Here is a 24,939-nt window from a genome sequence, read left to right on the forward strand (position 1 = left end):
CCTCTATACAGATCACAAGCCTCTTGTACATCTACTTAATGATAATGGTACAGGCGAAGCATCCGCTAGACTCCGTCAGATTGTTAGCTCATTTTCAAGAGTATAATGTTGCAATATAATATATACTAAGAGCCAAAAAATTGGCAATGATGTTTATCAAGGATGTCTTTGGAGGAACCATTTTTGGCATGGTCCAAAGGCTAGATCCAGAAATCAAGGATGTGGCAGTCTTTTTGGACGCTGAGAAGGCATTTGATTCCATAGCCTGGGCATTTATGAGGGGAGTTCTGAAGAGAATAGGAGTGGGGAACATTTTCATCAAATTAGTCATAACGCTCTACACTCGTCCCACGGCTTGGATACAACTGGGCAGGGAGGTTTCAGACACTATAGCTATATCCAGAGGGACCCATCAGGGCTGCCCGCTGTCTCCTCTCCTCTATGCTCGAGTAGCGGAGCAACTGGCCTGTGCACTGCGTCAACATCACCGACCAGGAGGACTACGGTTCCCGGGCTACCAACCTAATACACTCGGTGTATATAGATGATACCCTGTTATATGTCTGAGACTCCGGGACCAATCTTAACCCAGTCCTGTCAGAAGTGGTACAATTTTGGAAGCTATCCAGTTTTAGGATTAAGTAGACAAAGTCGTTAGTATTCCCGCTTACTCAGGATACAACTTCCCCCAGTTAGATTTCCCTATGCAATGGACCTCAGACCCGATACGATATTTGGGAATACAGATCCACACTGATCCGGCCGTGGAAATTGCAGAGAATTATGGGAGGGTTATTTCAAGACTAGAGGATGAAATTAATAGATGGATTAGGCTTCCACTTTCGCTGATAGGGCGTATCTCCCTGATGAAAATGGTGATTATGCCCGTTTTTTATTTCTGTTTGTTAACATTCCCATCCTACTCCCACACACTCTGTTTTCCAACCTGCGCAAATGTTTGGTTAGACTCGCTTGGGCTGGGAAGCAAACCAGAGTTTGGTGGGATACACTGAATCTCCCGTGCGCTCCCGGTGGATTGGGCGCACCCGACTTGAACTTATATTGTAGGGTAGCTCAAGCTTATCAGGCATATGCCTGGTTACATGGCCCACCAGACTTGCCTCATCTGTTCTTTGAGCGACAGGCTGCAGACCCACACTTTCTATCGCAGATCCTACGAAACCCCCCAGTCCAGCGACACAGGGCCCTGGACTCCCTCAACTCCACTGCTTTTGCATGGCACAAACTGCTGGATGCCCAGATGGGTGCAGTTATGTACTCTCCGCTAATACTGCTGGATTGGTGCACCTGGTTTCAATAGAGCGAGATGTGTCCAGCACAATGAAGCTCTTAGGAATACACACACTGGGAGACTTCTTTCTGGCAGGGGTTGTGCGAGGCTGGAGGACTGTACTTGGGGCACACAGGGTCTCAAGCTGCTGGACAGGTTCCAATACTTTAGGATCAGGCATGCGTGGCAGGAATTACTGGGAGAGGACATGCAGGAGCCTAGTACATTTCCGGTGCTTTCCTGTATTATCAAAGCAAACTCCCCAGCGAAATTATTTACAGTGCTGTATTCCCTGGCTCAGGAACCCAGGAAAACACAGCTGCACAGAGCTTGACAGGAATGGCAGAAGGACCTAGACATGACAATAGATGACACATGCTTGGCATACTGCTGCGAAGCCACGAGACGGGTATCTCTGAATGGTATGCACACTTTAAGTACATCAACAGGGTGCATTACACCCCCAGTAGGTAGTTTCACTTCGGCTGAGGGATTCGCCGAAATGCCACAGGTGCGTGGAGCAAGAGGCTGGGTTCCTGCATGTGGCATGGCAGTGCCCCAGTATATCAGCATTCTGGGGAAGGTATTCTCAATATTGAGCGATGTTGTGGAGAAGCAGTTAGTGCCTAATCCCGTGCTCGCACTGTTGGGTTACGACAGGGAGACAGCAGCCAGTAGCAAGAAACTAGTAGCAATGTGACTGTTGCTCGCCAAATGAAGAGCTGCCATGCATTGGGCAAAGACCCCACACCGTTAATATCTGATTGGGATGCCAAGATGCTTTACTGCAATACATACTCAGATGTATACAATGAGCTTATCCCGCCTCAGAGTCGTCCCAAAGGTTACTGGGGGTTATACCAGAGATATCTGATTGGGAAAGTAACAGGAGAGCCAGAAGAAAGCGGGGAAAGAACCAAGCAGCCCTAAGTGTTCATTCCTCTGATGAGATCTGTAACTGTACACAGTTTGCTGTATCTCAACTATTATGTTCTAAACTCTACATACTCAAAATGCCCCATTGTCCTCCCCAGTGGTTGGTACACACGGGACTCATAGGTATCGCCCTGAGTTTGACATCTAAATAGTTGCTATCGCTGATAATGGAGTATCACGTCTAACGTGGCGAAGGGCATGTCGCACCCTGTTGGTTATGTTTATTGTGCATGCTAAAAGGTTTGTTTTTCCTTTTACTCTGTAAACTATCTGCTACGTTAATTAGCTGGGATACGCTGGGATATACTGTGTAAAATACAATAAACACATGAAAAATAAATTAATAGAAAGGATTTATTTGGAGGTAGTGAAGGGTGACAACATTATGAATGATGTTGAGTGTGTTGTATCAACAGTAGATGCCAACCAAGGCTGACAGACTCAGAGTGGAAAGAACCTTACATGAACGATAAATATTTGTAAACGGTTGTGTCTTTTGTGACAAATGGATGGTCAAATGACAAATTTGGATAGTGCCAGTTTCTAGTAAACTATCTTTAGTACATAACATTGTAATGCACCATGATTTGTTTTTACTGCCTCTGCAGTTGGAGAAAAAGTGTTCAGGATTGCGATAAGGGACATTTAGGGGGTTCAAGCACTTGTAAGACTATTCAGCAACAGTATAGCCCATGGCCGCACAAGTTGCCAAGTGAATTGACATATGCACCGAATGTTTATCAGATAAACATTGGAAGACATCTGAGAGTCCATTACATTCTGTATCATTCCCAGATGACGTTTGGCAAAAAGTAGGATTCGATTTTGGAGGACTAACTGATAAGCTATCTTTAAGCGTGAGATACATAGCAGTGCTAATAGTCTACATTTCAAAATGGATTTATTTAGATTGTTTTGAATCTCCAAATATAGACAGTCATACATTTCCTTTTGGAGGTTTTAGTGGTAAAGGAACCTCCCAGAGAAATAATTATTGGTAACGGCGCACATTTTACAACTATGAAGATGAGAGAATTTGTAAATGACCAAGATATAAAACATTTGCAAGCAGCTCTGTATTCTCTTTCCTCTAATGAATGCTTTACTTGAAAGAGTCAACAGATGCTTTAAGGAACGTGTGCAATCAGCAATAGCTACAGAAGCAATAGCAAAAAGAAAAGTAGTGGATCACAGTCCACCACACAGAAAAATAACATGTATGCATCACACTCCACCACACAGTATTGCATATGTCGCATCTTAAAGCTGCTAAGAACACGACAACTCCTCCACTTCTTTCATCCACTACCCTCACCGCTCTCCAGATTTCTCTGATCTTCTGCTCTACTCACCCGCTTCTATGCTTTTCAGCATTAACTCTCCTCTTTCTATGTTGCAAAGGCGTAATATCCGTTTTTTAGCCCACCATCCCTTAGAGCTTAGGCTGTTGGCAGATTACTCTTCCAGTCTCTAAAAAAGAACACTGAGTGCCCTACCTACGTCACTAGGGGTTTGGCGAACTTCACAGTTCAGTACTCTAATGACACAGAGTTTCTCCTCGATTTGAAATGCAGAATCCATTTTCTTCCAGGTTCTTTTTTTTTTAACGCTCAATATGACTTGCAGAATGTTCAAGGTCTTGATGACCTGTGCTGAGCTTACAGTAACCCCAAAGCCTTGAGTAATGACGGAAATCATGGGATGATGTACCTCTGTGTCAATTTATTGCTTTGCTTCAGGTGCATATTTCTTCCATAATACCCACATATATTTAAATGCCCGTTGCCTCCACATCAAGCCCAATGCCTGCTACTCTGCATTCCCCATTTCCAATTCCACCCTATCTCAAAAATGGCAATAAAGGCTTAGGTCTTCATTTAGTGTAGTGTGCTAAATCATATTCCTGGTAGTAATCAGCCACAGTACTTTCACAATGTCACAATGTATTAGCACATTTCAGCACTAATGTATTACCAAATTACTGTGATGGGTAGATTTGCAAAAAGCCAGCAGTCACACACATTTAATCTTTAACTACGCTTAATGGGGACTGCGATTTGGGCTTCAGTCTATCACGGACAACTATCATGAACGCTGGCCTCATCTGTTCCACATCACACAAATGGATAGCATTTTGTCAGAAACCTGCCTGAGCTTGAAACGCAGAATGAAGGTTTTGCTGGGTGCGAGACTGTCACAACTTTTGAGCTGATACCTACCACTTTCTGCTTCCTTATTCAGAACTATGCGGAGAATCCGTCTCAGATTTGCAAGTACTTTACCCTGTGCATGCGGTTTTAACCAAATTAGTTTAATTTGTTGTTTAATTTCACCTTCTTCTAAATGTAACATATTGGAACACATACAATGGCAATCACTGGAATTTTCCTTTAATTCAAAATAAAGAACCCTCAATACTCTTTCACCCCTCTTTTTTCAAGTGTTAAACCCCAAATCCATAATCTGAAAGTAGACAATAAACAAAGGCCTATGTCAACGACATTTATTTGGTCATGCTGACAGTAAGTCCAGAAGAGAGCCTTTTTTTAAACTGCTTTGTTGTTCCAGCGTAAACAAAACATAGTTCTAGGAATGTATCTTTCTCAATCTAAAATTTTTATAACAGGGTAAGCTCATCCTCATCCAAGATACTCCGGAGTATGTTGTTGCTCTCACCTTTTATGTCTCTGTGAACAATCATGTTGCTGTGGAGGTACGAGACGCCCTCAAGAATCTGACGAGTATATTTTCTGGTTACATTTTCCGTTAATGCGCCATAGGCTTTCAGTTGATCTTTCACTGAGCCCTAACAAAAAAGGAGGTAATAAAATGTTACAAAAGTAAGCTATATCTTATGAACGGTGAGAATCAATTGGACATGTACATTCTGGGCAACCATTTAAAACTACTTGTATGGACTGTAATCGAAAACATCATGTGCCCAACTCTTTCATTGCTGATGGGAACTGAATTATCTCACTCACACACATATACATATAAGCCCAAGGCCCTGCACACCTCTGCACTCAAACTTGCCCTGGGGATCAATCTCCTACGGACGGTGCTGACTACAGGGACCAAGGGGATCCTTTTAACTCACTAAACTCCAAGGGACACCAATGAAGGGGCTACACCTCTACAAATATTGTGATCACTCGTTTGAGTCAAGTACATCTCACTGTGGAAAAAAGACCCCGATGCATGTAATGTGCCAGAGAATTTCCCAGGGTGAGATCATTGATTAGTGAGCCAATGCCCCTCCCTCAGTCCTGCATACCTTTTCTTATGCTGCCCTCTCTTGGAAATGTTTTGTAGAGCTCAGGATAAGGTGGGTTTGAGTGATGACTAAATGAGGTGAATGCAGATCCAGAAACGAATCCAGTATGGCTTTAGTGGACTGCCTACATTTAAGGTCTCACCCACATACAGATCTTAGTGGTCTGTTTTCGAAGATCTGTGATGGAAAATCCAGTACACACCAAGGGATTTGTGCCAACATATTGCTTATGATTTTATGACTTTCTTGACCATCTCAGTCCGGGCTCTTGCCGTGCATTGCTTTCCGCTCTACACTCGTTTGTCCTGCCCTTGGAGTATTGCTGCTGTACAATCATTTGATTGGGTGTGATTTATACTTCCACAGAAGCTACTTTGTAATTTTTTATTCAGCATTCTGTGGGACCGAACGAGTCTCATCTCTTTCTCTCTCTCCTCTTCCACTCCTTTCCTGCTGCTTATGACCTCCCCCTAGTCAAATGTGCCTCTTCAACTCATGGTTTTCTAATTAACTTTTTCACATAGCCCGTTTGCGAGGGTCCGGCAGTTGCATACTGCTACTAGGCTGCTGACCTTTCTACAGGGCAATTGATGCTCCACCCGTTGCTCTCACAACCCTGCTTCATACTTGTTTTTTTAAGTTATTTGTGCAAGGGCTAAGAAACTGCACAGTGATAGCAGACAGCTCGCTTTCATTTTAGACAGGTTTTAGTTTTTTTAAATTTAGAGTTCAAATACAATCTTACAATGGTAAAGTTAAACAAGCATTTAAAATGCAATAGGTCTTGCCTTTGATTAAGTTAAAGCCATTAGCTTTGCTAATGGTATTGTATAGCAAAACAAATGGCTTTAACTTAATAAAGGGCGAGACCTACTGCATTTTTAATGCTTGTTCATACTGTGGTGCATAATTAAGGCACTTCCCGACATCCTCTTGCACCTGCACCCATGTCTGTAAAAATGAGTAGGTGTGGGGGCAAAAGTATCCCCTCGTTTGATTTGGGTCATTCCCCCAGGGAAATGAGGGAACACTCCTTTGGATCAACAGGTGCAAAACATGCACATGTGCAAACCATATTACAGCAGAGGAGCACAAGTGTCTGCAACACTTTATGGATTAAGAAAGTTCCATAGGAGAAGACAACTGAGTCCACATTCCTTTTGTGCTATTTGACCGCTTCTCTAGTACAGCCTTCGATGTTTAGTGGCTGCTGCCGGGCTGATTGCGCATAATCCTATCACTCATGTCTGGGCAGCCTAGGATTCCAAAAAAAAGTCAGCAGTAAATCAGAAATCTTAAATCTATAAAGAGTTTCACACACAAACAATATTTATTTTAATCCTCCTCGCTGATCCCCATCAACCTTTCCTCTTTCCTCTTGACTTTCATCTGCTCATGTGTAACTTGTCATGCCACTCCATGTCATCTACTTTCACCATGAGTAATTTCCACCTCTCTCCTCGCAATCCCACTGTCAGTCAAGAAGTTCTCCTGCATCTTCTCTATGTTCCACTTCTTTTATCAATACTCTCAACTTCAGTCAAGCTGTCCTCACCCCTCCAAACTATTTTCATTGCTTTGACCCAAATCTTTCTTTTAGACTGTAATCATCACCTGTGCAGCACCTTCTGTCCACACTCATGAGATATGACGAACTATCCTCTCACATGCATTTTCTTTGTTAGAATGTACCACCTCTTCCATTACACTCACTCACACTTAGCCATAAGTCTCTTATCCCCTCAAATCAAAGAGGCAAGCCAAAGTCTCTCATTCAGTCATATCTGTATCCAAATCAACCTCGCCTACCTACCCACACTCTGAAGGTAAGTATGCCCCACTACTGTCCTTCACACTCGCGTGAGAAGCACCCAAGATATTTGGAAAGCAGTGAAACTACACGTGATCAGGAACGTTTTTAGCTGATGTTGGAATGATAGTATTGTGGGCGCAAATCTAAACGCAGGAGTGATGAAGTCCTAGATCTAGGATGGCTAGAAGGAAATCTTCAGGGAGAAGAATGTTTTATGTATTTATTTTGTTTATTTAAAGAGTTTTATATAGCACTGGCTAAATCCGTAGGTATCAGAGCGCTTTACATAAGGTCAGCAAAGTTACAACAATAATAACAATTTCACGTTACATCAAATAAATAAGACACAATAACAGGAGAGAAGGAGAGACAAGTAGAGAGGGAAGCGAGAGAGGGGGTGAGAAGGGAGAGGACGGGGGAAGACGAAATCAGAGACAAGGGAAAGTCAGCCCAAAGACCGAATGGGTAGGTGACGGCCAGGGAGGTAGTCCAAAGCCAGTTTCCCCTATAGCTCCAACAGGCATCAGTCAGAAGGGTGGATAGAAAGGAGACAGGGCAAAGGAAGAGCGTCAGAAATACGAAGAGGCGGGGGGGGGGGTGCGAGACAGGGAGAAGGGGAGAAACTGTGCCCAAGATCCGGCTGGGCAGTTGACTGTCATGGGTGAACCAAGGACGAACTCCTCATTAGCTGAACAGTTGGGGTACGATAGGAGTTGAGTTAAAAACCTAGACACAGCCAGAGGAGGTATTTACAAAGAGATTCTTAAAGTGAGGATCTTAGTTTCGTGTGGGTTGGATTTTAGTTTGAAATTGTTACCATGAGTGGAGACTCTTGGATATTACCTGCATATTGGTGTCTAGCTGTTCCATATGTAAATTAGAAATCACAGGGGCGTGGGGGTACCCAACCGTACAGAAGATAGACATTGAGCTGTCCATTTGAATGAACTGGGACCACCTCAATAAAAATAAGAGCCAGTTTAGATTGCCACCATTTACCCAGGGCAAGTGCAGAAGGTGGAGGTTGTTGTGCCCTGGTGGGAGAGGTATAATGCCGCTAGATGTCAAGACGTGCCTCCAACCAACCATCTCTGTCGACAATGAAACGTGAAAATGTGGCACCACTTACGTTCCCCTTCAATGGGTAGCCCCAATGGCCAGATGCACCTGTGCCTATTCGTTGTCGTTTGGTTGCATATGTTACTGTGTTTGTGAATGCAAACTGAAGTTAAGAAGTGCTGCAGTGGACTCGGTTTTCCAAAGTCTCAGAAACCAGAAGATTGATGTGTGGCTCCAAAGACTACATGTGTAAGCACATATATGGTGCCAGTTGATTACATTATGTTTGTATCAGTCAGTGTATCCTAATCACCGCCACCGGCCTGGGAGCATTCTTTCCCTTCACCCGCATACGTCATCAGTAAAGTTGCACTGGGATTGGCCCAGCGTCGGGGGTTCTCGGGCCACAGGGAGAGGCTCATTCGGAAGCAGCAGCGATGAGTCGAGATGAAGCGGCCGGTACCTTCTAACGACCAGTGCTTCCCTACACCCGCAAAGAAGATCAGAGTGCGCCCAGGACAGGAGAGCGCCGCTGGAAAGGAAGCTGCTTCGCTGAATGAGCAGCGTGGACTATGCACACGCATGTGGACAGCCCGACGCCATCATTGTCCCTCTGTACACGTGAAAGCGAAAGCATGCTGCCGTGTGTGTGGACATTATACCAGAAGAGTTGCCAATGCCATGACAATGGAAAGCTTAGCACAAGATGTTGTTGAACTGTCCACAGTCCGTACAGACACGCGCATGCTGTTTGCTTTGGACAAATGGCGAGAGCTGCCATCTTTGTCCATGCCGACGCGTGCATGTATGCCTTTGAGGGAATTGATTGCAAAAGGTACTCGCATGGAGAGAGTAGCGAATATTAATAACAACTGCTGGTGAGTCTGTACGCATGTGTGCACTGCACAGTCATCTTGCAATGCTTTTTCTCTGAGAAAAAAACTATTTCAAGATGGTCAATAATGCATGCGCACTATTGCACCCACTTTGGAATCTGCTTTACATGAAGTGAACAAGCACTGACAAGGCCAACAGCTCAATAGCTCCGCTGTGCCAATGCCAGTTTTGTTTGTATTGGGGTAACCACCACTAGTATTTTAATTCCTTCTTTTGAAATGGTAACAAAAAGAGTACCCTATACCGTGGTATCCCCTTGTCTGTTTTGTTTTTGCAACAGTCCATGTTTTGATGTGTCACCGAGGTGCGGTAGCAGGAAGCAAACCAGCTGGGAGGTGTGGGTGGAAGCCAGTCTGAATCCCCAACAGTTTAATTGCTCAAAAATATAATTCCAAGTATTTTCAGACACATCTAGCATCGATCGTTTGGCCTTTTGCTTCTTCAGGATGTTCTGAGAAGTGATCACTTTAGGACAGCATCATGTGCTTGACCATATGGCAGACTGACTAGCAAGTATCTAAAGTACTGGTTTTGTGCTGTGACAAGACAGTAGTACGATAAATCTATTTTTGTCTACCCGAATATATTCACAGTAACAGTTCAAACTCTGAAAGCACGGAAACAAAACCGTGCCATGCCAATCTAATCATCAGTGCTCTACTGATCCACTGAACAGTTGCTGCTGTGCAATTTCTTATTGCTCGTCTGTCACTTATTTGATACTGCTGATTTTTTACACTGATCGTGATTTTATGTGCACTTCTATAAGCAAATATAATGCGACTAATATCCACAACTTCAGTTTTAATTGTAGACAGCCATCTCCTATCCTGTTATAACTTAAAAATATATATATATTTATTCAGTTTAGCATCAACTGCCATTTTACCGCACAGCCCCCCACACCCCGCCCACCTGGACAGACAGATACGTGTACCATTATTAAACAGGACTTAATACATAGAAAAGGAATATATATATCATATAAAAAAACATTTTACATAAAGGGCAACAAGGTAATATACATAAAGCAGTTTAGAAAAACAAAAGCACAAGAAAAACACAACACAAGAAAAAGAGCCACAAAACCTAGTTAATCCAGCCTTGGAATACCCATATCTAATTATTTTAAGGTTTTTAAGGGTGTAGCTCATTCCATGAAGCCTAGAGTTTGACGCCAGGCTATTAGGGGAGTCCAAATGTTTAAGCCTTTTCTCCGTCGTGTCTTACCCATGCGTTTATAAATGGCAATTTCGACGTTTGCAATAGCAAGAAATGTAGCCAACCGTTGTTGAAACGATGGAGCATTGTTGTCTCGCCATGTAGAGGCAATGCAAAGCCTGAAGACTGCCATTGCAATAAAGATACGTTTGTGGCCTATATTGAGGCTTTCGGGATCTGCGACCCCCAGTAATATGTTCCTGTTAGATAGTACAATTGTATTGTTTAAAATTGTAGAGGATTTTCTCTATTTCTTTGTTTAACCGCTTTTAATCCCTCGCAGGAGGAGAAAATATGTATGCAATCAGCACTATACAGTTTACACCTAGGACAGCATGTACTCGGACCCCCATTTTGCTATTCTGTCTGGCATGTAATATAAAAAGAAGCATATTTTAAAAAATTGTGCCTTGAGTTTGGTAGACATTAAGACTGTTTGCAACATTTCAATGGCATAATTAAACTCATTTTTCGAACTGTCCACTTTCTCTGACTATTTCAAAGATATTTTTTCCATATCGACAGGAAACATTACCAAAATGTATAGATATATGCCCCCAATTTTATTCCCTACATCAGATACTAGTGTGTCTATTAATTTTATCTTAGCCATACCCCCACTCCCACCTGTCTTTCATGTCAGGAAGTCTGTGATTTGGAGGTATTTAAAAAATTTGCACCAGTCTAGTCCAAAATTATTTTTCAGTACTTCAAAGGAGTATATCCAGCGGAGGAGAAGAGGCAGCCTATCTGACTAATCACTGCTTAGTGCCATTTAAGCATATAATTGTCATTAAAAATTGTAGGCAGATCAGGGTTGTTTTTTATAGGTGTGTAGAATGAGAATCTTCCTATCCCCAACAGTTTCCTAATTGATTTCCAAACTTTGAGCCTGCTAAGTAGTGTTTTAAATTTAACTTTTTTGTGGTAGCTGTCGTGTATTTGTCTCCACCAGTATCCACCGCTCTCCCTACCTAGCAGTAATTGGAAAGTAGATGGTGTGTAGGCGTCCCATTCTCCAGATTTTCGCCATTATTTCCCAACAGTTCCTTGCTGTACAGGAGAACGGTTGCCCAATAGTAAGCCTGTAAATTTGGGAGCCCTAGCCCGCCACAATCCTTCTGCAGGGTAAGGAGCTTCTGGGCACGCCGTGGTTGTGCATATGCCCAGATAAAGCTGGACAACATCCGATCAATTGATTTCAGCCAGGACGCCGAAAATTCTAAACATATGGCTCTCATTAGGTACAGAATTTTGGGGAAGAACACCATCTTGATCACATTTACTCTGCTGATAACAGAGAGGTGTAAATTATCTAGGCGTCTAAGATCTTTCCGTATCACAGTGGATATTGGTTTTAGATTGGCATTGACCAGGTTATCATGATCGGCTGTAATACAGATGCCTAGATACGTTGCTTGTTCCTCCACCCGATCATCCCTCACCCCGCAGTTTTTATTTAAAACGATCTGGGTTTTCCCCAGATTAAGAGCATATCCAGACAGATGTCCAAACTGCTTTGCCTCTTCCTCTATTGCGGGCATAGCCATGATTGGATCGATTGTTACAATAGCGAAATTATCCTCATAGACTAGTGTTTTAGTGGGGAAGCGTTATTTTAATTACTGGTCTAATTGCCCTATACTCCTCTAGTCGCCTAATGAATGAATCAATATAGATCGTGAAGAGCAATGGAGAACACGGACAGCCTTGTCGTGTCCCACGTGCTATTATAAGCTCTTCTGTCAGGCTGCCATTTACCATCACTACAGCCCTAGGGTTTACATACAGTTTTTGGATTGCCTGGATATACCCTTCTTGTATCCCAATTCTAGCCATTGCAGCCCAGAGGAAGTGCCAGGAGACCCTATTGAACGCTTTTTCTGCGTCAAGCAAGACCAGTGCCATAGGGTCCCCTGCCACCTCCATACCATCGAACAACGTGATTACCCGGTGAACATGGTTAATGGTGGATCTACCAGGAATGAAGCCATGCTGGCTTGGCGAAATTACTTTGTGGATTAAAGGGGCAATTCTATTGGCTAGGACTTTCGCGTAGATTTTACAATCTGAGTTGATGAGGGTGATGGGGCGGTATGACCCAAGCTGTTCGGGGGGTTTATTTTTTTGGGAAAGATGATTATTTTAGCTGGGGACCAAGACTTCGGTGGGGTGCCCCTTTAAAGATATGTGTGATAAGGTCCACCAGGACCTTTTTAACCTGATTTAGGAATACAGGTGGAATACCATCTAACCCCATAGCTTTCCCTCCCGGTAAGTTCTTTAAAACCTCTAAAATTTCCCCCTTTGAGGGCAGCTCCTCTAAGTGATTTGCATCTTCTATATCAAACTTAGTAAGCCTGGAGTTATCCAGGTAGTCTTCAATGCGTGTCTGATCAGCCTCCCCGTTTCCAGCATATACATTTTGATAGAACTCCACCCGAGACCCCTGGGGATCTTGAATTACACGGATCAAGTTTGAGGTGGTCTGTTGTCTCATACGTACTGCTAATTGATGTCTAATTTGCTCATTAACTTCATAAACTCTCTCTTTTTCTCTTTTTAGGCTAGAGCTTTCTTTCTCAGTAAAGACATTCAATATTTGAGCGTTTTTGATTGTGACTTGATTTTGCAGTTCTGCAACTACTTCTTTCCTGATTAAGCTACTGTCACATGTGCCTCTTATTAGTTCTTCCTCAACCCCCCTCAAATTGTCTTGCAGCCCCTGTATAGATATCCGAACTTGTTTATTAGATTTTAATGAATATTGCATAGTCTCCCCATGAATTACTGCTTTTAGCGTGTCCCAAATGACTTCAATTGCGTCAATTCCCTCATTATCCGCTAATAATCTTGGGATCCACTCCCTCATATGACTACAGTACTCCTCATCTAAGAGTAGAGATTTCTCGAAGGTCCATGTGTTGGGTATATTATTTCTAGAGTCCACCTCAAGAGAACAGATAAGAGGATTATGATCCGACAGGATCCGCAGAAGTTTCAATTTCTGGCATTGAGATTTAATTAAATTAGAGGTTAAGAAGTAGTCTAGTCTAGTATGGGTAAGATGTGGGTTGGAAAAATATGTAAACCCCGGATCGTCAGGATTAGAAGTCTGCCAACCATCGACCAGGCCATGACTCCAGCACAACTATCTCAACGCTTTAAAAACCTTGGGTTTACGCCCTGTGTATGCCACTCCTCGCTTAGACACCAATTATAAGGCAAATTGATATTAAGATCCCCGCAAATTACTAATGGCAAAGGCCAATGCATTAATTAATTTGAGATCTCTTCAATAACTGTAGCGTCATCATAATTGCTTCCATAAATAGCACATAAGGTCAACTTCTGCGTACTCCCAAATTGACATTCTGTCATAGCCCAACGGCCGAATTTATCAGCTTTGGAGCAATTAAAGATTAACCCCTTTCCCTTTGCTAGAATAGCAACCCCCCTTACCCTCGCTCCTTGAGATGTGGCACATTTCAATCGATATCCTAAAGTATTAAGAATATGCCTTTGAGACACTTCAACATGAGTTTCCTGCAAACAAACAATATTTGTCCCCCAGGCTTGTAGTGCTGCCATCACAGTTTGTCTTTTCTTGACATCATTTAGTCCACAAATGTTCATAGATAATATTCTTACAAGACCCACCTTGTTATATTAAAGTGTTCCATACAAAAACAGTGATTTAACTTCCCTTTATCTTTTTTCCTCCTGCTCCCTTCTCTATCCTAACCTTCTCAGTTTTATTCTTTTTTCCCCTTTTCTGCAACCAGGGGTGTTGACTTTTAGGTTGGTTGGGAGCGCACAGCTTTTTTTGTTGAAAATTTCAAAAAGATTTTGTGTGTTTTGTAGAGGATTGGGTGCTACAAGCAGGTGGCACGTCCGTCCTACGTGCGTTTGGAAGATGCAATCGGTTATTGTGTTCCCATGTAACTTGGGAACATCCCTGTCTTCTGTGCACACCGTGGGTGCTTAAATAAGCCTCCAAGACATTTGGATTGTTTTTTTTTTTTTTTTTTTTTAAAATATATTTTTATTGCAGGAATCAGTAAATCAGTACAGTAACGACCAGCATGGTATCATAAGCAATAGTAACAGAATAAAGCCCTCTGGCCCCCCTCCATAAAGTCTGTACACAGCCAACCAGCCCACAACCCTGGGGTCGGGCGGCGAATTGCAATGGGGGTCAGTAGGATGCTGGAGCTGGTCCGGATAATGCACTGTCCGTCATCTGCTTTTCCAAACAAGCCTAAAACCCCCAAAATAAACCCCCTCCCCATAAATGTCTACTAACTAAGAGAACCCCCCCCCCCCACCACCAGCGCCGGGGAGCTATCAACATAGGATCTGCTATCGGACCCACGGGGAAGGCAATAGGACTGTCAGTACTAACGTTCACCGGGACTCGGGGTGAGTCGCTTCTTCACTTTCAGAGTCGCTAGGGGCACTATAATCCCTGAGGGCCTGCACCAACATTTCCCACTCCAACGCGGCCTCCTGCGCCTTCTCATTACCCTGCCTCCAAGCCAGTTGATATCTCAGTGCGCTCTCTCCCGCCGCCCACTTCAAAAGCTCACTGTGCCATCTGCCGCCCGCCGGACCAGCTCGTGCCTTCCAGTTCCTAGTCACCTCTCGTTTAGCAAGGAGGAGCCCCAGGTCGATAAACTTACTAGAAATTTTATTCCTGGGGGTATGGGGAAACCAGTGTAGGAGCCCCACCGCCGCATCCAATGATAAGAGTCTCCCTGTCACCTCCTCCAGGGTCGTCGCTACCTCCTGCCAGTAGGATGTCAGTCCTGGACAGGCCCATAACATGTGTAGGAGGTCCGCCTCCTGAGCCGGGCATCTAGGGCATTCCGCCAAGGCCGTGGCAAAATAACGCCTGACTTTCACCGGGGTCAGGTACGCTCTATGGAGAACATAATAGTGGACCAGTTGGAAACGGGCGTTGCGTGTGCCCTTCCAGGCCCGTCTCACCAACTGGGACCAGGTCGTCTCCGGGATCTCCCTACCAATGTCCTCCTCCCAGCGGGTCCTCAAAGTGGTGAGAGGAGCCAATCCCTCGGTAATCAACCTGCCGTATAGGCAAGTGACCGACTTCACCGTGCCCGCCGACATCATTACGTACTGGCACACCTGAGATAAGTGGGGTTCCTCCTGCCCGTTCTTCCAGTGTGCCTGGATCGCTCGTACAATGGCCGAGTGCAGCAGAAAGTCACCTCGGGAGATCCCGAAGCGGTCAATGAGATCCTGAAAGGACAAGAGCGCGCCGTCCTCGTACAGATCACCAACGAGCTGTAAACCGGAATCCTCCCAGGCCGCCAAACGTGACCAATCCCCTCCGTGGGGGAGGGCCGTCAGCATCCCCAACGGTATTTCAGGCGCATATGGTGTTCTCAGTTGGCCTCGGGCGTGGGCCCGATTCCAACACAGGCGGACAGTCCGCTCCTCCATCGACAAGTCCCGCAGGACTAAACGTTGTCGCAGCGCTATAAAGGAGAGAACATGCCTGGCCATACCTGTCCCTCTTCCGTCTTCCGGGCCCCGGAATTCCCTGGCGATCTCCTGGGTGAAGGTCTGGAGCTGTGCCGCCAGATAATACTTTTCGAAGTCCGGCACAGCGAGCCCCCCCTCGTCTTTCGGCCTCATCAAGGTATTGAGGGCCACCCGCCGCCGGCCCGTTCCCCAGAGGAATCCGACCACCATAGAGCGTAATCGACGGAACGTGGCCGGTGGGACCCAGATCGGCAAAGTCCGGAAGTAATATAATAACCGGGGAAGCGCCACCATTTTGAGCAGGGCGATACGTCCCGCCACTGAGAGCGGCAGCGTGGCCCAAAAGTCCATGCAACCTCGGAGTGCTCGAATGCAGCGGGCAATGTTTCCATCTAGGAGGTCGGGTTGTTCGTGGTAAACGAATACCCCAAGGTACTTAAAGCAGTCGGGCTCCCATCTAATCTCCCTACTCAGCGCAGGGGCGGGAGTACCCCTGCGTACCGGAAAAAGACAGGTCTTAGACCAATTCACTCGGAGGCCCGAGACCTCTCCGAACTCCGTGAGCGCTAATTCCGCTCCCCGTAAAGCGTCGACCGGGTCCTCTAGGAAGAGCAACAGGTCGTCCGCATAAAGCGAGACATAATGCGGGCCCGCAGACGTCCATAAGCCCGTATAGTGGGCTCCCGAGCGAAGGTGCAGCGCCAGTGGCTCCACCGCCAGCGCAAAAAGAAGCGGGGACAAGGAGCACCCTTGCCGCGTGCCTCGTTCCACCGGATACCGCGATGAAATCAATGGGCCCGCTCGGACCCTGGCCGAAGCAGAAGCATAAAGAACCGTGGTCCATCGGACAAATCCCTCCCCTAGGCCGAATCTCCGTAACACCGTGCAGAGGTAGTCCCACTCTAGGCTATCAAAAGCCTTCTCCAGGTCCACCGATAAGACTACCGGGGACGGGGCATCCACAAATGGTTCCCCTAACAAACGGAACAACCTACGAATATTCATAGTCGTGTTCCGCCGTGGGATGAAACCGGCCTGGTCCTCATGCACCAGAGAACTCATGTGTCCCAGCAGCCTCGAGGCCAAGATGCTGCTCAGTATTTTGTAGTCCACCGTCAACATCGATAGGGGACGGTAGGACCCCGGGTCGGATGAGTCTCGGCCCGGTTTGAGGAGAGGAACCACCAGCGCCTCACACATCGAGCTCGGGAGTCGCCCCAGCCTCTTCGCCTCCCTGTAGACCACCAGTAATCGAGGGGCTAGTAGGTCAGCGTAAGCTGCATAAAACTCCACTGGTAGGCCATCTAGGCCCGGGGTCTTGTTTCTCGCCATCCGTTTAATGGCCCCGCGGATCTCCCCTAATTCAATGTCGGAACCCAGAGTTTTCGCCACTTCCTGCTCCACCGTGCGGAGCTCCAGTGGGCGAAGGTAATTATCAAGCCGGTCTGGATCACGTGCGGAGCGACTGCGGTATAAACATTCATAATAATGCCGGAAGCAACTAAGAATCTCCGGTTGGGTGCATACCTCGGTTCCGTCTGCCCCACGCATATTTGTCGTCGTTTGGGACTGGCGCGTAGGGTTGGCCAACCACGCCAACAACGCACTCGCCCTGTCCCCCTCCGCGATAGACCGGACCGTATAGGCCTTATAATCAAAACAGCGGAGCCGTTCGACCTCCACTGCCACCTTCTCCCTCGCCTCCGCCGTTTGTGCTTGCAATTCCGGGTGTCCGGGGCGTCGAATCTCAAACTCGCGGAGTTCCCGGTCCGCTGTGTCTAGATCAGCCAGGATGACGCGCCTCATGCCCACCTTCTTGGAGATACAGTAGCCCCTCACCACTACCTTAAAAGCGTCCCATTCTAACGCCCTAGTACTCGCGGAGCCGCCGTTGGACGCAAAATAATCCGATATTCTCTCCCCCAAGTCCGCCTTGAAGACACTGTCCTCGAGGATCTCGGGTCGCAATTTCCAGGTGGGCACCGCCGGCGTCCCCGGAAACCAGCGAAGGTCCAGTAGGAGGGGGTTATGGTCCGAGATGGTCCTCGATAAGTACTCCGATCGTACCGCTGCCGAAACCAGTTCGGGCGATCCAAGAAATCCATCTAGTCTGACATGCAACTCATGGAGGCTCGAGAAATATGAATAATCCCTAGTTGCGGGGTGATGCGCCCTCCAAATGTCCGTCAAACCCCAGCGGGTCTGCCAATCCTGACGACCCTTAGCCGTGCGACGGACCGGGGAATCGGGAAGCGGGAGATGCGAGCGGTCTATGTCCACATCCACTACGGAGTTAAAGTCTCCCCCCAGCAGGAGGGGCCCGGCGAAAAAGTGGGCCAACGAGCCCGATAACCTGGAAAGGAAGGCAGTCTGGTCTACATTAGGAGCGTATACACAGCAAACGTTCAGGTCCCTCCCCCCTAGAGTGCCCGAGATGGCCACGAAACGCCCCTCTGGATCCAATACTGTCCTCGTGACTTGGAAGGGGACCCCTGCCCTGATCCATATTAGCGCCCCCCTGGCATAAGCAGAGTACGACGTGGAAAAGACCTGCCCCCGCCACCTACGCTAAAGCGCCGCCCCTTCCGCCTTGTTCAGATGAGTTTCCTGTAGCAGCGCCATTTGCACTCCCCTACGCACTAAATAAGCGTGGACCTTGTGGCGCCTGGACATAGTGTGAAGCCCCCTTACGTTCCAAGTAACACATTTCAAGTTAGCAACATCAGCCATTGTCCCAGATTGTTCTTGCACAGTCCCCCCATCCGGGTCCCCTCAAAGAAAAGACATCAATCCTCCCAGCGCTGATGGCGGCCATTTTCCCCAACCCAAACCAAGCAACCCAAAAACCAACCAAACTCCCCCCCACCCACCCCAGAACAGGACCCAAACTGCACCATCTAGATCCCATCCAAACCTCGTCCTCCATCAACCCCAGAACCCCCTCTAATCCTACGGTCGCCACCGTAGGAAGGCCTTATGGGCCAGGTGCGGGCTGGGCGGAGGCAGTGGGCCCTCGTCGCCCAGGCCACCAGGAGTATAACAAGCCCCAAACAGTGCCAAGACCTCCCGGGGCAAAAGCGGAGGCCCCCCAACCCTCTCCCCCTCGTTGTCATCAGTAAGGAACGGCAACCGCCTCCCCCCTGCCGGGCCCCCACCCAAAACAAAGCAGTATACCCCGTTACCCTTGTCCATCCAAAAGGTCCTCCACCGATTTCGGTGTGATCACCGGTGTATGGGCACTATCTGCTACTGAACCCTCCGAGTCCGATGGTGCTCCCTCATCACCCGGGTTTTCTTCCTCCTCGATGACTTCCTCCCTTGCTCCCGACAACTCCGACAATACTTCCAGCACTCCCCTCCGTTCCGATGATGTCTCCGCAGTCGAGGGCCCTCCCGTGCGGCCGCGGTGATTCCTGACCCTCTTGGATCGCCGCCTTTGTTCCGGCGCATCTGCTTGTTGGGACGAGGAGCCAAAGCCATCTTTCCCTGTCCTGTATAGGTCGAGCCAGACACAGACATCCTCCGGGGTGTCGAAGAACTGGGTTTTGTCATCGACAATGATGCGGAGCTTTGCTGGATATAGGAGTGAATACTGAATGCCCTCGCTCCTGAGCTCGCGCTTAACCGCCAGGAAGGAGAACCGCTTGCGCTGCGTCTCGTAGGTGTAATCTGGGAAAATGTTCACCTGACTGTTCGCTACTTTGAACGGGCCATTGTGCCTGGCGGCATTGAGGATTAAGTCCCTGTCTCGGAAATGCAGCAACCGCGCCACCACCGGCCTCGGGGTGCGTCCCTGCTGTGGGGGCCGTGCTGGGACTCTGTGGGCCCGTTCCAGAGTGTAGAAGGAGGACAGTCCCTCCGGGACCACCGTGTCTCGGAGCCAGGTCTCCAAGTATTGCACCATGTCGCCATCCTCGATCTTCTCCGGCAGGCCCACCACTCGGATGTTGTTCCTCCTGTTGCGGCCTTCCGCATCCTCCGCCCTCCGTTCCAGGGTCTCAATTCGGGATAGGGCGTCCTTCATCGTCGCAGCCAAGGTTCGCTGCGCCGGCTCCAAGGTTTTCACCGTGCCCTCCACCTCCTTGACCCGGTCTGAAAGTTTGCCATGGTCCGCCCTGAGGAGGCCCAGGCTCGTCGCCACCTGAGCAATGTCCTGTTGGAGGGCTGATCTCGTAGTCTCTATCGCCTCCAGGACACGGTCGAACTGTTGCTGCATCGGCGCGCCACCAGAACTTTTTGGGTCCCCATGCTCCTCTTTGTCCTGGGCTTCAGAGTCCGAGGCGGTCTGGGTGGATCCCTTGGCTCCTCTGGGTTTCCCCATGCCTCCAGGGGCACTCCGTGAGGGTCCCGTAGTAGGCGTCTCCGTGTGCGGGTGTCGACCACGACCTTCCCGGGTGCTTGTCCTCAATTCGGGTCTGGGCGACCTCCTTCTCCAGAGCCTGTGGAGACTCCGCCGCTTCGGCTCACGCCATCGCCACGGCGTCCGAGGGCACCGATGAGGGGGCGGAGACAGCCGTCGTCGAGTCGGGCAGACCCGTTCACCCACTATAACCCCGGGGTGAGGGCCACCTACTCCCTCGGGTGATCTGTGGCGCCAGAGTGTCGCGCCTCCCATGTAGGTGGACTGGCCAGGAAGACGTAGCTAGTCGCGGAGTCGCGAGGCGGGCCACCGCTTGGATCACAGGGCGTCCGCTCCCGGTGCCCTCCACTGCGTGGGCACCCGCCCGGCCGTCCAACCGAGTGCAAATCCGTTGCAAGAGGTCCAATCCAGTAATGTCCAATGTCCAGAACAGCCGGGGATGGCGAAGCAGGGCGCCAGTCGCCACCCGCGGCACCTCTTCAACTCAGTAGTTCCGAATAGGGGGACAAAGGGGTCCGGGCGCCATGTTGGGTCGCACTCCGCAACTCCGCAAACTTCGGTTTTACTCCGGAACAACCCTCGTCCGAGCTTCACCAGGGGTCCCGGCAGGTTTCCGTCGGCACGCTCAGCAGAATGCGGGGTCTGGGGTGCCCCGCAGCCTCCGATTTTCAGGATAATTCCGGGCTTAGTCCCGGAGCCGAGCTCTCAGGCGACCATCGCCATCGGCGCCCAAGCCACGCCCCAGACATTTGGATTGTTGACATGTTTTTAATCATTATTTTTTGTCATTTATTTAAGCACCCACGGCGAGCCAGGGGTGTGACATCCGACGTGCAGAGCCCTGCGAACCCGCTGGGCACCCCCTACATCTATAATATCCCTACATCACACATTTATTTTATAGGAGCACAATCTTTGCGGGTAGTAACTGTCTCCTTGTGAGAAAAGAAGCACCAGTATCAACCACACAGAGCAAAAAAAGAAGAAAAACCCCAAACAATCCATATTACATAACGCATGGAGGCGAACCCCCCTAAAAGGAAAAAAGAGAGAGAGGCGGAAGCTCCGCTAGAGTGACAAGAGCAATGCATCAAATCTGTGTAGGAGTCTGTCTGCAATTCAAATAGGTTTTCAACACAGCGTAAATAAATTAATGAGCTTATTATTTTTTTGGCCCTGCCAGTTCCTCAAGATATTTTTGTGCCTGTATTTCGGAGACAAAGCTGCGTACGGCCCCCTTGTAGACAATCTTTAGCCTGGCTGGATTCTGTAAATACACTTCAGCTCCTAGTTTCTGGAATGGCTCGAAGAGCTGTCAGAGCCTCCATCTGCGCTCTACTGTGGCGTGAGCGAAATCTGGTCTGGTGAAAAAGGTTATTCCCTCGAATGTTCGTTTCTTTGTTGGCCTGGCCAGGTCAAACAAGGCTTGGCGGAGGATAACATTTCCAAAGAATAGCAGCATGGCTCGAGGGTGTCGAGCTGCGGATGTGTGCTTGCCAGGGAACAGGGGAAATCTATTGGCTCTTTGAACCTCCCTGTCCAAGTCCCACAATTGTAACTCTGGGAATGCTACTTTTAGCAAGCTCAAATAAAACAACCGCATAGGTGCACCACAAAGGACAAAAAATAAGTGCAAATGGTATTTAGCACAAGAAAGAATTATTTCTCAAAAAGATGTTGGTAATCTTCTGGTAATCTTTATTTTCAATTTTCAGTAAAACATACAGCCGACGCGTTTCGTCCCAAGCTGGGACTTCTTCAGGGCTTTTATAGTCTTGGTACGTCGCTTTTTGAGCGAATGTAAAGGAAAGAGTCCAAAGGGCCCCTTCCCAGACTCAGTAGTCCTAATATGCAAGCCGGAATATGTATTTCCTTCCAGTATGGAACAGTCAGGGTTGAACTGTGAAATTATTTTTGAGTGGTGAGGACAAAGCTTTGCAGGATTCCTAAACAATAAGAGGGGTCGGTCTCGCAACCTTATTGTGTATATGACTCATTTCATATTCTGAGTTATTTGTAGGAATTGCAGAGGATAAGTGGTCCTATCTGTCCCAGGGAGGAGGGTGTGGGCACTGTATTCCAGTAGGCCGTTCGTATTAAAACAGCCGGCGCCCATCCACAAGGCCCTCGTCCCGCCGAAACACCCGCAAAGTCTTGTGCTAAATACCATTTGCACTTATTTTTTGTCCTTTGTGGTGCACCTTTGCGGTTGTTTTATTTGTACTTGGATTCCCTAGGGAATAGGCACAGTAACGATGGGTGCCAGCCAGTGTGCACACAATTCCCTTTAGTAACTCAAGGGCCACGTAACATTACGGGGAGAAAGGTAGTCAGGTGCTGACATTAGGAAGGGTCCATCGATTTATCTCTGTTTCTTACTTTTAGCAAGCTGATCATGAATTTCCTGGGATCATCTTTTTATGCGCCTTCCGGGATCCCTAGAAAGCGGAGGTTATTGCGTCTCTGGCGGTTTTCTTGCTCCTCCATCTTCCATATCAAGTCTTTTACCCACCCCTCATGTTCATCATGCTGTGTCTGAAGTGTTGATCCATCCTTTTCCAGTTGTTCCGTCCTGGTCTCCACCGAGGACATTCGTTCAGCTATGTCGGCACAGGTTTTCCCCACCTTTCTGACAGCCCCCTGCAGCTTTTTTGGCAGCCATGCGGGATCGTCGGCTATCTGCCTTGACCTCATCTTGAAAGCTTTTTATGGACTTGAGAACCACAGATAAAGCGGATTGCTCTTCTGCCCTCTTGCCACCCTTACTATCACTCACTGGATTGATTACTGGAGCAGCTCCTGAGGCCAAGGAGGGGGATGGGACCAGTGTGAGAGGGGTATTGTTATAGTCCAATTTAAGGTCACTAGTACTCTCATTCCCAGACCCGTCGTTGTCATTGTCCCTTTGCATCCGGTCACTGTTTCGCTTCTTATGAAGCCTTTTAGTCCCAGATCTGGATCTATGACTGCCAGTGTTAGGGCTGCTATACCATTTCTTGCCTTCCTCCCCACTAGACAAGAAGATACTGTTGTCAGTTATTTCAGAATCCTCGGTTAGTGAAAAGAACTTGTCCTGGTTGTCTGGAGTCATCTGACTCCAATCTAATACTGGATTGGCATCGCGCAACACAGGAGGGGGAGAGATGTACCGGCCTGGGCCGATGTTGTGGAGCTCATTTGTAAGGAAGGGCTGCTGTGGCTGCTTGCAATATTACTGGGGGGGGGGGGCCTTCAGTTTCCCCTGTAATTATCGTGATTGCCTCCACTGAACCCCCTCCTGCGGGAGTATCTGACCTCTGCACGCCGCCACTACTCTGCTTACTGCTCCCAAGGCCACCAGCTACCGCAAAGCTGCTAGAAATTAATGGCTGCAGGTTGTCAGTATCTTTGGGTAGTCTGGTGTTAGGTATTTTCCCCATGGAGTTAGTGGCTAAATCTTTCTCTTTCTCCAGCAGATTCTTGCCCATACATTCCACTTTCTCGCCCCCTCCTTTGCCTCTTGTCCCCATATTCGTGTTCTCCAGCTTCTGGGTCCAGGTTAAGTGCTTGGGTGAGCCACACCTGGCTGAAGGGATAGGGGAGCGGCTTTGCCCTTGACTCCTCTCCCACCTTTGCCAGTCATCACGACTTGGTGGCCGGTTGAGTGTAGCACATTATCGTGGTCCTGATCCGGCTGTTTACTTTGCCGCCACCGTCGTCTCTGTTCCAGGATCGGATACCGCTCTGAATCCGAGCTAATCTCCTGCACGCCACACGAAGAGCAGCCGGTTCATGCAGAAGTTCTCCGAAGTGGAGACACGCCGGGAGAGAGCCGCGCAGGTCAGGCCCCATCCAGGAGCCCCGAGCGGTAGACGCGGCGGATGCGGTGTCCTCGCGGCAGGGAAGGATTACAGAGATAAGCAGCATCAGCGGGTTCTGCTCACTTTTTGCTGCATTCTTGCCAAAGGTTTTTTTTTTATTTTTAGTTACATTTGCACACATCTTTTGCTACCGGGAGACTGTTCGCTTGGTAACATAGTTTCCTCCGGGCTCCTTACAACGTTTGATTTGGGGGAGGCTCAGCGGTGCCTCCTCACAGAGATGTCAGTCGGTCGCCATCTTCCTCCAACACAAATGGCTTTCAATTACTGTTATAACTTTTGAATCAAAATTCAGTTTTCAAGAGATAAGATTGTGAACTGTACTGGACTTTCCAGCAATTATTGCTTAATAGTCATCTCTTTAGAGACCACCTATGCAGGTATATCAGTATTTTTCTCACTAAAAATTATAATCATGGCTATACTGATCCAATTGTGGTTTTCGGTACATGAAAGGTAGAATTAAACTGATTACTACTGATACTCCAAACCTAAATAAAATTAAGATATTTAAAGACCAATTAAACCCACTTCAAACAACACTGTACCTGTGCTGATTATAAGGATTTTTACTGCTTTAATCTAGAATTGTTTTAGCTTTGATCAAAACACATTAACTGCGGCAGACTTTGTCGCATACTCAAGCTCAGAGAAAAAGCTGAGAAGAGCCTTGCTATAATGGCCAAGGAAGTCTACGAATGCAAATTTTTTAATTAT

The 24,939-nt window shown here is 47.6% G+C and overlaps 1 protein-coding gene across 2 annotated transcripts in view; it reads right to left on the reverse strand.

The window, feature by feature from the left end:
* MAP3K3 (mitogen-activated protein kinase kinase kinase 3) overlaps positions 1 to 24,939 on the reverse strand; it is a 1,347,292-nt gene that overhangs the window by 102,210 nt on the left and 1,220,143 nt on the right. For both annotated transcript variants that reach the window (XM_086923814.1, XM_086923815.1), the window contains exon 14: positions 4,904 to 5,033. In XM_086923814.1, coding sequence (XP_086779940.1) covers positions 4,904 to 5,033 — 130 coding nt within the window. The remainder of the gene's footprint in view (positions 1 to 4,903; positions 5,034 to 24,939) is intronic.

This window comes from Lissotriton vulgaris, chromosome 5, assembly GCF_964263255.1.
Source record: "Lissotriton vulgaris chromosome 5, aLisVul1.2, whole genome shotgun sequence".
In the NCBI taxonomy this organism is placed as follows: domain Eukaryota; kingdom Metazoa; phylum Chordata; class Amphibia; order Caudata; family Salamandridae; genus Lissotriton; species Lissotriton vulgaris.